Source organism: Phytophthora cinnamomi (genome assembly GCF_018691715.1).
Source record: "Phytophthora cinnamomi strain GKB4 chromosome Unknown Contig0, whole genome shotgun sequence".
Classification (NCBI taxonomy): domain Eukaryota; phylum Oomycota; class Peronosporomycetes; order Peronosporales; family Peronosporaceae; genus Phytophthora; species Phytophthora cinnamomi.
Window position 1 is genome coordinate 3,504,763 of NW_027150933.1, and position 12,612 is coordinate 3,517,374.

The window sequence follows — 12,612 nt, forward strand, 5'->3', positions numbered from 1 at the left end:
AAAACATTGCATGCATCCACAGGTAGTGTGGGTATCGATTTTGTCTGTTGTCTGTCTATCCAACAGTGATTTTTGTGTCAGCAGGCTGCGCTTCCACCGCCGTAGCATCATTCACAGCTTCATCCTTTTTGGCCGGGTCGTCGGGTGGAGATACAGCAGGCACTGCTGGAGTTACTAGTGCTGCTGCTGTTCCATCGGCGCTCGGAGCTGCCGCGCCGTCAGGTTTGGCAGGAGTCTCTGGAGTCTCCGCAATTGTGAGAGCACGTCTCGATGCCGCCACGAGCTCAGCGACGGCAAGTCTGTACTTGGCATTCGCTTCAATCGCGTACGTCTTGACGGGGGCTTGGATTGCTTCCCACGTACGCATCGAGTCGCCCGCTTTGCGGCGAAAACCATTGCTCACTACCTCCTCTTGCCAATGGCGAACGAGCTCGGACGGGCGACTCGAATCTCGCTTGAACCCCAGCTTCGCGTCGGGACGGAATTTAGGATCCACGGACTTGCGGAAGAAATCCGTGAACTCCGGCAAGATCACTTCGGTGGGCACTGGTCTGGCTGATCGTGGAGTTTTAGGTTTCGAATCCTCGGTTCGAGCGGATGCAGGAGCAGTTGCTGTTGCTTGCTCTGCAGCCCACGCTGTTGGCACGGAGGGAACGACCGAAGATTTTTGCACCAGAGGTTCGGCCACCCCTACAACATCTCCGTCTTCTTTGCCATTCCACAAAGCTGGTGGTGCTGTTGCTGTTGCTGCTGCTACTTCAGCTGTTGGCTGAGGAGCTGGGTCGCTCGTTGGAATGTCCGTCAGAACGATATCTGCAGCCACCTTGGCGGATCTCCCTCCACTCGGGGGTTTCTCTGGAATCGGAACAGGGACTGGTGGATCACCACCGGGTAATGGAGCAGGCTTGACAGCGCTTCGTCGTCGTCGACAGCAACACAGGCAGCGACAGCAACAAAACCGAAAGACCGGACGAAGTCGACGCCACAGCGCGAGGAGAATTTTACCAACCGTGTTGCGTAGGAGAGGGAGCAACACGCCCACCCAAACAGCAGACAGGAGGATGCCAACTAGCACGAGCACGAACAGGATGAACATCAGCATCACGTTCACGTGCAAAACTTTGACGATAAAGCCATGCTGCCCGAGAGGATCAAACGAAGCGGCCTGCGAGACCAAGTTGTTGTACATTTGCTCCGTGTTCGTGGCACCATCAGTGCTCAGTCCGAGCAGTTTAAACACCCAGCCGAGCTTCAACGTCGGTGCCTTGAGCAAGTCCGTGTTGCCATACATCCAGGACGAGAAGGCGAGGTGGACAACCAAAGCCCAAGGCAATAAACTCAACACGGTTTCACCTAGAACTTCATCGTACGCGGTCTTGACGCTGTACAACCACAACAGCGATAGTTTTTCAATCCAGAACGTAGCCGCGCAGGCAAATGTCGCGATGAACAGCAAGACAGGAGAGCCTCCGCAGAACACGAGTGTCACGAAGACCGAGTTGAGGATTATCGGGTATCGCACAGCCAGGTCAAAGGTTGGTCCAGCGTACAATTGATTCATTTTCTCCTGCGTACGCACACTTCGTCGTGCGAAGCAGCGTTTCATGGGGCTGATAACACACAGCTGCAGGAGCAATATTGCCTGTGGCATGACCGCGTTGATCAACATCGTCATCGTGACGCCCATACCTACGGTCGGGTACCAGTCGCGTTGAAAGTCGTCGTATTTTCCCCGTAACAGCTCGCCGATGACAGGCACAGCACTTAACGACAGTGCGGCATTCACGACCAGTACGATGATAGCAGTGTTCAAAAATTGCGCCGCGAACATCTTGAGCGCCACTGCTGAAGCCTTGGCTGACTCGCTCGTATGCCTCTCGAAGGACGCAAATGCACGGAGCGTGGTCTTGAGCACGATGTTCACTATCACAACAACCGCGGACGCCACCACGATGAAGGCGTTCTTGCCCAGAAAATCGGTCAAGAATCCACGGCATGGAATATACGTATTCCAGAGCTTTCGAGGCCCACTCAGTAAGCCAAGCTCAGAGATACTTGTCTGGAGCTGTGCTGTACAAAGACAGTATAGAACGTGGCTAGCTGTGTAAGTTTCGCAGGCTTGACCCGTTTCCTCACGCGCCACGCCGTCAAAGCACGCAAGCGTATTGCACTTTGTACTCGATTTCTCGGACACGCATGGATCCACACAGCGGTTCAGTTCACTCACAGGCGATGTCGGGTTTCGCACCGTGATAGCATTGATGATACCGTTCGAATAAGCAACATGGTAGCGAGGCTCGCCACTATCTCCAGCAGTACAAGTAGCGTTGGTGTCCCACTCGAGATCCCAAGTGGTTTTCGCCTTCAAGAAGTACGGACTAGCGTAGAAAATCTCCGGTAGCGTGGATTCACAGAGTCCTGCCGGTGGTGCTTTGTCTTTAAAAGTCTGTTGGGCTGATTGCGCTGCTGAGATAATCGCTCCAGAGATAAGCAGCAACAGGAAAGTCACCGAGTTCGTAAAGCTCCGACGAAGACGTCGCGAACGAGATGTCACCTCCAGGTTCTCCCACAAAATGTTAGACGGTTCGGGTGCAGGAAGCACAATGAGCGGGAACTTTCCATCGCGAAAGCGCAGAGCTTTCGGCTGGAACTTCCGCAGCAGCCATTGATTCGATCGCCGGTAGTCTTGTAAGCAGCGACGACGCGACTCCAGGTTGTTGAACACCACGAACGCGCATTCACACGCGTTGAGGTCGAAAGGCTTAGCATCAGGAGCTTTTTTACTCTTTGCTTTCGCTTTGGGCTTGGGGTTCGCTTTCGCGGTTGCTGTCGTCGTTGCCGGGGCGGCATCACCTGAAGCGGCCGCGGCTTTGGCGGCTTCGTCCGCTTGCTGCTTTAGTTGTTCTTGCAACTGACGATTCGCCTGCTTCAGTGCCTTGAGTTTGCTGGTTTTCTTAGCCATCGCAGCCTGAAGAAGCTCGAGCTTCTTCGTTGTGAACTGCAGCAAGCGTTCGTCATGCATTTTAAAGCTGGACTTGGGCTTCTTCGGGTTCTTCTTGCCTGGCGGTGGCGTCCAATTTTGCAGCGCGATCTCTGCCTGTTCCTTCTCCTGCGTGAGAATGTTAACTAGTGCTTGCGCTTCGGATATTTTACGGGTGAGCACTTCCATGGACAAGAACGTCCGCAATAACCCTCCCGTAGGGTGAGCAATGCTCACCTCGGCGATCCACGTGCCCAGGTACATTTTCAGCTGTTCCCGTTTTTCACGACGTTCGTCCGCGATTTTGCGATCATCAACGCGCGGAGTCCCAGGGACGACAGCAGTAGATGACATTCCCTGACCTGAGGTCGATGGTCTTCCTTGGCCAGTTGTAGATGGTCTAGCTGGCGCCCCAGTAACCGGTCTTGCTTGGCTGAGCTCGTCCGGCTGCCAGAGGTGATCGAGGTTAGTTACCACGTTGCAATTGACAGCACCTTTGGTAAGCGAGTTCTTGACACGACGCGGGCGTCTTGCCCAGCAGCAGCCAAGCCACAAAGGGAAATACTTCTCCTCTTGGGTTGGATCGTAACGAGAATTGAAGTGCTCTAGCACCTCTCGAGCTGTAGCATCTGGAGGCAAACCCCGCACAAAAATCGCGTACTTGGCCGGTGTTAGGTGCTCGTTTTGATGAGCGTCGATGGCACGTTTCGCATGGCGACGAAAGAGGAGATACACGACCAAGAACACGAAAGAATAGATCGCGTCGCTGGAAGTCACGATCCAGGCCACTTTCTCCGGGTCTGTTGTGAATGGTGTGTTGACTGTCGCCCCGGTACAGTCGATTGCACCGAGAGGTAGGCACTGGGTTGGATCGGACGCGATATCCGGGTTCACACCTTGGTTACCTAGCGACGCATACGCTAGTTGAAGAGGATCAACCATCTTGGCCGTCACACCATTGCCGTAGTAGTTCACAACAATAGCTGGGAGCGACACGATCCCCATTGTCAAGAAGGCCCAGGCCAGATACTTGATCAGTAAGAAATAAAGCTCCATCCCGATGCCCAAGGCGGCGATGTCGCTCATGTTGGCGTCAAAGACGGATTTGTTGCCTGCTGCAAGGCGGTCTAGCTTGGCCGCCGCCGCTGCGACCTTGGCCATGGCCTTGTAGTCTTTACTACTTAACGATGCAGCCCGGGCCGATTGTGATTCAGGACTATCTGCGGCAGGATCGAGCGGCATTCCATTGTCCATGGCCACCACTGGCGTGATAGTCGACTGTTCCGGTTGCCATTCATTGATAGTCGGCGGTCTGGGCGTCGCCTTCGTAGATCCTGGGAGTTGAGGCTCATCTCGAGCTGTCGGTCGTCGTGGAGTAGCTTGCTTCGACCCTGGAGGTTGAGACTGATCTCGAGCCGATGGCTGCCGAGGCGTGGCCTGCTTTGACCCTGGTGGTTGAGACTTGTCCCGAGCTGAAGCTTGTGGCGTAACATTGAACGTCTCCGGTGCGACTGGAACATTGGGCAGTGCCTGTAACTTCTTCACGGGTAAATGCACGGTAGTGCTCAACAACCGCTGCTCATCGATCTGAATCGGGGGCGGGGTCTTGGGCCGCTCGATATCTCCAGTCTCGGGGTCATCAGGCACGACGAGCGTGGGCAGGCCCTCCATTGTGCCAAGCTGGACTCGAAAGCCCGGACGACTCGACCGGTTCTCTGTATTACGGTGGTTTCTACGCTTGCGCTTGTATTCTTGTCTGCGAGTTCTACCGAGCCCAAAAACTATAACGGACACCCCGACCTGCCTCGACAGGCCAGTGCCACATGCCGAAGACGAGCTAGTACCCGATGTCAGTACACAGCAGTTACTGTTTATTAGGGCCTAAAATGCCATCGTAGTTGATGTCTGCTCTCATTTCCCAGCCCCTGAGGATGAGAGGAATCGGGAGGAGATTTTCGAGCTTCGGCGCGTGAGGATTTCGGGCTTGAGACTCGAATATTAGCAGCTTAGCCCGTCTCATGTGTTGATTCATGCTCGGTCATGACGTCAAGAGCTCGGTTCGAGCCGAACGATTCAACTGCAAGAACTGGAAGGAACGCTGGACTGCAATCGTTACTGCGCGGGGTAGCAAACTTTATGCCGCCACTCCCAGCTTGATTTCGCCGCGAGGATCGAACAAAAGCCTCTCAAAACCAGAAATGCTGCTGACCCCGTCGCACAGATCAGAGCTGCCGCACGACTACTTCTGAATTTTGCAGGTGATATCAACCACCACACCGATTCCTGGACGAGGTGTCGAGTTGAAGTGAAACAACCAGGGAAGCCAGACCAGCTTATCTGCTGACCCTCATGCCCAAAAACGGCTAGCTTGCGACTTCGGCACGGCAACGGCACGGCTGCTCCCGTTTTACCGCTCGAGCTGGTCATAGACGAACTGTGAAACCAATCGTCGATGGGTTTGGAGAACAGCGTCGACGCAGAACGGATACCTCCCTCCATTCAGGCCTCGACTGGAAGAATCGAGCAGAAGAGCGCGTGGGGCAGACACAAACACATTGAAGCTCAGTGTCCTCGTCCCAGTCGGTGTTTTTAATCATTGCCGTAGCTCAATAGTTGTCCAACATTTGGTCTCTGCGGCTCCCAAGTCAGCGTCATAGCAGACTTTTCCCCATGCACATGATCTGGGCTCTACTCTGCGTGTCTGCGTTGCTATTGTCAGCGACAGCCACGGGACTGATCGTGTTCAAGCTCTACAAGGACTGGGATGTTCGTGCGTCCAGCGTGCGATGGTTGTTCGCTGCGTTTTTCACCTACCAGTTCATCAGCACGACGGCAAGGCTAATTTACTTCTCGTGGCTTACTGTGGTGGCGCAGCATGTCGAAGAGAACGATAACGAAGACCTCGTCGGACAGGCAATGGTGGAGACTGAGCTGTACCGAATGGGGACCAGCGCAGTGCTGAAGCTGGGAAAAAAGCAGAACGGTTGGATCACTGCTGTTATTATCGTGGGCGATACCACACTCTTCGGTATCACAGTGTGGATTGCAACGCTGGTGTACGAGCTCTCCAAGCTCGTGGCGCTCTCGATGGACCGCGGAGAGAAGCACGAGAGAGCAACAATTCGGTTGTACTCACGAATAGGACACTCCAGCATCGCGGTTTATTTGACTGTCCAAGTTGTACTTGCCATCATTTTCACGGGCTACTCGAGCTACGCGTACTCGCTGCTGTTGGTCGTGTACCTGGTGCAGATCATCGTGCTCATCTATATGATGACAGTGGTGGTGTTACTTAAAATCAGAGGCAGAAACTACGAAAGTGTACATGGACACTTCGTCGCTTCGCCTCTCTACCGACGTCTGAAGTGGATCATGTACGTTCAAATTTTGGTGAATACCTTATTGCATCTGGTAATTGAAGATCTAACATATTCTCTCCTCTCTTCGTGCTTTGAAACAGGCTCGTGTACGCATTGTTCGCGTTTCAATTTCAATTCTCGTCGCTGATTTTGTACGTGGTGCCGAACGAGGCAAAACGACTAGCTGGCTATGCTGGAGTCAGCTTCGTGATTTACTACCTCCGAGGTTTCGTACTCTCCGTCGTCACTGGCTGCAGCCAGCCATGTGTGGTGCGCTGTTTGGGTTGTTGTGTCCCGGACGATATCAAGGCGCAATATACTCAACGTCGAGAATGCGTGACGATACCTGGTGGATGGGACCTACCTTATATCAATCCGGTCTTTGTGTTTACCGATATCGAGTCTTCGAGTGAGCTTTGGGGCATAGGCGAAGGCAAAGTAATGCAAGAAGCGACTCAAATTCACGATAACATCTTGAGAGGGCTACTGCCAGCCTACCGTGGATACGAGATTACTACCGCTGGAGACTCTTTCCAGCTTGCGTTCCACACAATCCAAGAAGCTGTCGAGTACTGCTTGGATGCTCAAATTCAATTGCTGAACGCGAAATGGCCGAAGGAGCTCCACGGTCTCGTACCTGCAACTCGTAAAGTGCGCATTGGTACCAAGACAATCTTTCGTGGGCTTCGTGTGCGCATGGGGATTCATGACGCCGTCGGATCGGAAGGATCCCTCATCCAAGACGTACACGCAGTGACGGGAAAGTTGACGTACACTGGAGCCTCTGAGGTTATCGCTAATGAGATTGGAGATTTGGGAGCTGGAGGCCAAATTTTGGTCACCGAGCGCATAGCAGACTGGCTTACAGAGAACTCGGAACAGTTGGTGATCAAGTTTATGATGGAACCCGTATGCGAGTATTCGATCCCGCGGTTGAATACGATGCTTGAGGTGTTTCAAGTCGTGCCGAAGCCTTTGGAATTGAGGTGTCAATGCTTCTACTCTCCGCGACATATCGTTCAGATCGAAAGAGAATATTCGCGACTGAGTACTGAGAGCCAAACATTTTACAATTTCCTGCAGATATCGAGTGGGGGTTGAGGCCAGACGTATGATTGAGGAAGTAAAATATTTAAACGGGGCAGCAGTACCATATACTTAATTTTTAAGATAATGACGAGAGTTTTGGCGATGCGGAACTCCCCTGTCCTTGAGAATTGTAATAGTCGCATAGCTTCCGGATGCGAAACTGTCAGCGGCAACACTCAATGATTCAAAACATTTACGGTGCTTACAGCAGAACTGGCGTGCAAAATAATAGAGGATCCGTCGGCCTCCCTAACGCATTGGGGTAGTAAGTGTGCATGTGGGGCATTTTTTTATTTTGCTGTTTTATTGTGTATGATCCTCGGGCAGCTTTTCTATCCTAATCCTTATCCATGAAAGGTGCTTTTCCACGACTCGTGGCATTCCGGCGTTGATGGGCAACTGCGAAGTCCACTAGAATGGAGCTAATAGCAACGTCAGGAGCAACAGAAATGGGATAAAGCATCCGCAGTCGTGATGGAAGTCAGAGGCCATCCGCTGGGCAGATTGAGAAAGTGTGTTCAGAACTTTGGCATGGGCATCGTGTGTTCATATATATTATCGGGATAAATTATAAGGTGAGCTTCTGTGCTGTAGGCAAAACTAGAAGAGTCTTCGGAATAGAGTGAGCTTCGGCGATGCAGAGTGTTCATTCTCCTGTTCCTGGGGACTGTCGTACCGCATCGTAATTTCTGATGCAGTGCTGCACAAGTCAGGAAAATTGTCAGCGGCTGCGTCCAAGGCTTCGAACAGTTTACGACGCTTGGCAAGTTGGTCCGGCAGAACTTGGTACAGCTCGAGGTGGGCGTTGACGTGTGGAATAGCGTGGTCGCGCAGAGGATCAATTACGAAAGGCTGGTGTGTAAAAAGCCACTCGTTGGAGTTGAGCCATTGAGCTACACGTTCCGTCACGAGGATTTGGCCTCCTTCGCCGAGATCTCCGATCTCGTTTGCGATCTCCATCGCAGCGCCCGTGTACGTCATTTTTCCCGTGACAGCGTGAGTGTTGTGAACCAGTGAGCCATCAGCTGGATCAGCGTCGTGGATCCCCATTCGTACTCGGAGTCCGCAGAAGATCAGACGAGTTCCCGATCGAATTTTTCGCGTTGCTGGCACGAGTCCGTGGAGCTCCTTCGGCCACGAAGCTGCGAGTAGCTGCATCTGTACGTCTAGGCAGTACATGACAGCCTCGCGAATAGTGTGGAAAGCTAACTGGAACGAGTCGCCCGCTGTCGTGATTTCGTAGCCGCGGTAGGGAGCAAGTGTCTTTCGCAAAATGTCGTCGTGCACTTGAGTGGCGCGCTGCATTACTCTGCCGTCACCTATAGCCCAAAGTGCACTAGAGGACTCGATGTCCGTCACGACAAATACTGGGTTCTGCAATGGAGCCAACTCCACCCCGCTCACGGAGGACAAGGCGGGCGAGCCGTTCTCGGTCGCAATTAGCAGCTCGGACTCCATGTCATGAGGCAAAATCCAATGCGTCGCCCGCAACACGCAAGGCAGACTGCAGCCTGTGAAGAGCGCCAAGGCCAACCCCGTCGCGTTGTAAATCACTTGACTCACGCCAATATACCGCAGCAAAACGCCATCTCGGATGACATCAGTGGCGTACACATAGAGCGACGTCACCTCGAACTGGAAGGCCATGATGGCGTAGACCATCATGATCCGCTTGAGTCGCAAATACACTGGTGAAGCTTCGAAGTGGCCATCCACCGGCTCAATATCCCGTCCTTTGCGCCGTAAGACGAAAAGCAGCGCCACCATGTACGCGATGGTGATAATTTGCATGATGTAGATGCACATCACGAGTCGATATGTAGTTATGGAGTAGCCGCCGTGAATCACCGTCAAAACAACTTCTGTCACCAGAAAAAACACAAGAAGCAAGTGGCCTGAGACCATGTAGAAGCGGATCTTGGCCTTCTCCTTGGCGATGCCGCGGTCCATCGACTTGGCCGCGATCTTGGACAGCTCGTACGTCAGCGGGAGCACCCAAAACGCTGCGGCGAAGTGCATCACGTCGCAGAAGCACAGCACTGTGGTGACCCCAGCCTTGGCCGACGCTGCGATGTCCAGCGTGATGTAGATGCCGAGCTGGTCCAGTTCACCAGGCGTGAGTGGCGTTGAATTGACGCTGTCGACGAACTGCGTCTTGGGCAGTGTCACGACCCACACGTAGTAGCCCAGGCGACCCAGCGTGTAGAGCCACAGGTAGACGAAGAAGGTGAGGAAGAGGCAGCGCACGCTGGACACGCGGAAGTCCCAGTCCCGGAACAGCTTGTAGGCGATGAGGCCCGCGACAAGGCCACGCTGGCCATGGCCACGGGCGTCCAGATCATTTTCGCAATGGGCTCTGCAGGAGCTCAGGTGGATTGATACCGCCGGGCTGGAGCTGGAGGCTTTCGTCAGTCGCCAAACGTTCGTTCACGGATTCTGAAGTTGGGTATCAGAAGGAATGCAGCGAGTGGTGCCTCGTGTGCGACAGAAGTCGCATAGACCTCGGTCGAGTGTCGCGCGTCGCAGGTTGGATGTGTATGATGGGTGGACTGCCCAACATTCATATCCATAGCAATGGGGCACTTGGTACATTATGTTCTGCATGTAAACTGAACGGCATTGGATTCCAATGGAGGGGGTCAACGCAGACATGAACTTGAGCGGTTGGACTCATTGGCAAAGAGGAGGGTATTGATCGTCGTCACCCTGGTAATCACTACATGTACAGTAGTAGTTGGCAAAATACCCCTCTTTGGGGTCGAAATAATACCCAAGTCTTTGAGTTTTGGGCGCTCCCAAGACCAAGTGAGTAGCTGCCAATGTCGGACATGATGTCCCCGCACTTTAGCGCGGAGAGATATCGGATATCCCTTCAACCAGCCTCCTCAAACCTGCGACGCGGCGATGATGGATTGAGCCTTCGGCGGTGTCGAAAAACGTTTTCTTCGCAAGTTACGATGGCTCGGCGGCAAAGAGCCACCGCCTTTCTTCTTCGTTGACGAAAGGAACGTTCCGGTCAACCACCAACACTTTGTCCACTTCGACTTGCTCGGGGTGCGCCCTTGCCAGCAGGGATTCCAGACCAAGTCGACATTGACCTTGTCGATTTAGCACTACATGCGCGTATGGTGGCACGGACTGCGAGGGAACGAGTGTCTCCGTGACTTACCGCAAATTGAATGGAACAACACAAAATAGGAGAAACAATAAGGAGTATACAACCGTAAAGGCAAAAGAACATTTGCCCCTCACACACACAATAATTTATAACCGATGTTGCAGCACTCCTCCGTCTTCCATTTCGCACTTAAGCGCGAACCAGAGGCGTGCCACGCGTGACAAGAATGACCGCGGCGGAGGAGGAATCCTGGGACGAATGGGAAGACGACGCCACCGCGTCTGCTACCGAGCCCCCCGCTGCGTCTCCTTTGCATGACCATGAAGCCAAGACGCTGGCGCATCTAACCCCGCCGGATTCGCCGTCGTCCGATGCCGGGAAGTGGGGGTTCGACCTCTCTGAACTGGAGCGAGAGATATCTCATCTCCCTCCAACCAGCCACGCGACGCCCTTCAGCGCGTCCGACGCCGCCTCCAGCAGCGAGGAGGCGCTACTATCGGTCCTCGATGGCTTGCCCAGCGCTCTGCAAGCCGGTGGCGAGCGGATGCGAACACTGCAGGCGCTAGCGCTGGTCGCGCGACTGCACGTCGAGTCGGCACGCGGCAGCTTCGCCGAGCTGCAGGGCGACCCACAGAGCACTCAGGAACAGTTAAAGGCTTTGACTGAAGAGCTACAACAATTGGCAGGAGAATGGGGCGACCGGAAGCTGCTGGAGACGACGTTGAGCCCTTCGGAACAGCTGCAACTCGAGGAAATGACAGGGCTGCTGCATAGTGCTCTAGATGCGGAGAACGAGGACCTGACGCTGTTCCAAGAGGTGGTCGAGCAGCTATTCGAAGGCCTGCCGGGGCAGAAGCTGGTGGTGTCGACGAATTGGCTGCAGGGGGAGGAGGTTGATGCCTCGGAGCAGGTGGAGACGGAGGACTCGAGCTACTTGAAACAGGTGCTGGCTATCACCAGTGACGAACCGGGCAATACCAGCCGCATACCGACGTTGTCGGAGGCGGAGATCTTTCAAGACGCCAAGGATATTGGACGTGATGAGCTACTGATCAATGGTCAGCGCGTGGAAGGCACGAGAGGATATGACGCGGTGGTGGATGCATTACAGCACGAGCTCGAGCACGTTCTGGCCCGTCAGGCTGGAAAGACTCCGGAGCAGACGCCCATGGCTGTGAGCAACGCTCTGCAGTCGGTTGCGATGGCAGTGCTGCATGCGAGCAACCGAACAGAGTCTGGAGGTAGTTCGTACGAGCTGCTGGGGAAGTTCCTCAGCAACCACGAGATGGATCGAGTGCTGCTGCGTCCAGCGTCAGCGCGGGCTGCTCCGCTGGAAGTTCAAATGGATGTGGGCCCGTATTTGGAGACGGTTCCAGGCATGAAGGAACCGACGTGGGCTTTCGGACTGCGCGTGAAGCTGGTGGCGGTGACATGGTATCTCGTGTGCGACTCGGAAGACCCGACGAGCGAGCTGTACGAGATTGAAACCACGTTCTGCAACCGTCTCGCTTTCCCAGTGGGGTTGACTCCTTTCCACTCGCTCGACAGCATGCGCAAGGACCGCGGTGATGTTACGGTGCGCCTAGTGCTACCTGGTACTTCCACGATTTCACAATAAGGAGGGTACACTGATGTAATCATATTTGTCGCGTTGCATACTCAAAAATGAAATGTACCGGCCTATAGCTCTGGGGGAAGCAGTGTCGCGTGACAGCAAAAGGACTCGAAACTCGTCGTATATTTTGAGAAGCTGCCTGGGCATCTTTGAAAAAAAAAAAGTAAAAAGAAATTATTTACCCCAACGACACTTGTTCCATGGTCTCTCTTCTCCATGTAGCTCCTGGAAGTGCAGCCAATTATACTTAGCGAACAAACTTTGACCTGCAAAGACTCAGCTACCTTCACAGGGATGTAAATCTGTCTGTTTGCGTGGCGACAGATACAGTTAAGACCAAGCGAGTTACCTCTGCAGTTGGTAGAGTAGCTGGCAATGTACCAACAAGTAGAATATGGCAAACTCATTAACTCAGTTATTCACTTGGCAGCACTCTCGATTACTTAATGTC

The 12,612-nt window shown here is 53.7% G+C and overlaps 4 protein-coding genes across 4 annotated transcripts; 2 read left to right on the plus strand and 2 right to left on the minus strand.

Annotated features, from left to right (window-relative positions):
- Positions 1-55: 55 nt before the first annotated feature.
- IUM83_02167 (putative transmembrane protein) lies at positions 56-4,651 on the minus strand (the record flags this gene model as incomplete). The annotated part of the gene is made up of 1 exon (XM_067926068.1): positions 56-4,651. The coding sequence occupies one exon, from the start codon at positions 4,649-4,651 to the stop codon at positions 56-58; it is 4,596 nt and encodes a 1,531-aa protein (XP_067801015.1).
- A 999-nt stretch (positions 4,652-5,650) lies between these two features.
- Positions 5,651-7,843, plus strand: IUM83_02168 (Adenylate cyclase; the record flags this gene model as incomplete). Its single annotated transcript, XM_067926069.1, has 3 exons — positions 5,651-6,354; positions 6,441-6,491; positions 7,756-7,843. The coding sequence occupies 3 exons, from the start codon at positions 5,651-5,653 to the stop codon at positions 7,841-7,843; spliced, it is 843 nt and encodes a 280-aa protein (XP_067800872.1).
- A 185-nt stretch (positions 7,844-8,028) lies between these two features.
- Positions 8,029-9,765, minus strand: IUM83_02169 (Adenylate cyclase; the record flags this gene model as incomplete). Its single annotated transcript, XM_067926070.1, has 1 exon — positions 8,029-9,765. One exon carries the CDS (start codon positions 9,763-9,765, stop codon positions 8,029-8,031), a length of 1,737 nt encoding a protein of 578 aa, XP_067800871.1.
- Positions 9,766-10,772: 1,007 nt separating this feature from the next.
- Positions 10,773-12,292, plus strand: IUM83_02170 (RNA-dependent RNA polymerase1 (RDR1); the record flags this gene model as incomplete). The annotated part of the gene is made up of 2 exons (XM_067926071.1): positions 10,773-12,122; positions 12,233-12,292. 2 exons carry the CDS (start codon positions 10,773-10,775, stop codon positions 12,290-12,292), a joined length of 1,410 nt encoding a protein of 469 aa, XP_067800959.1.
- Positions 12,293-12,612: the final 320 nt, after the last annotated feature.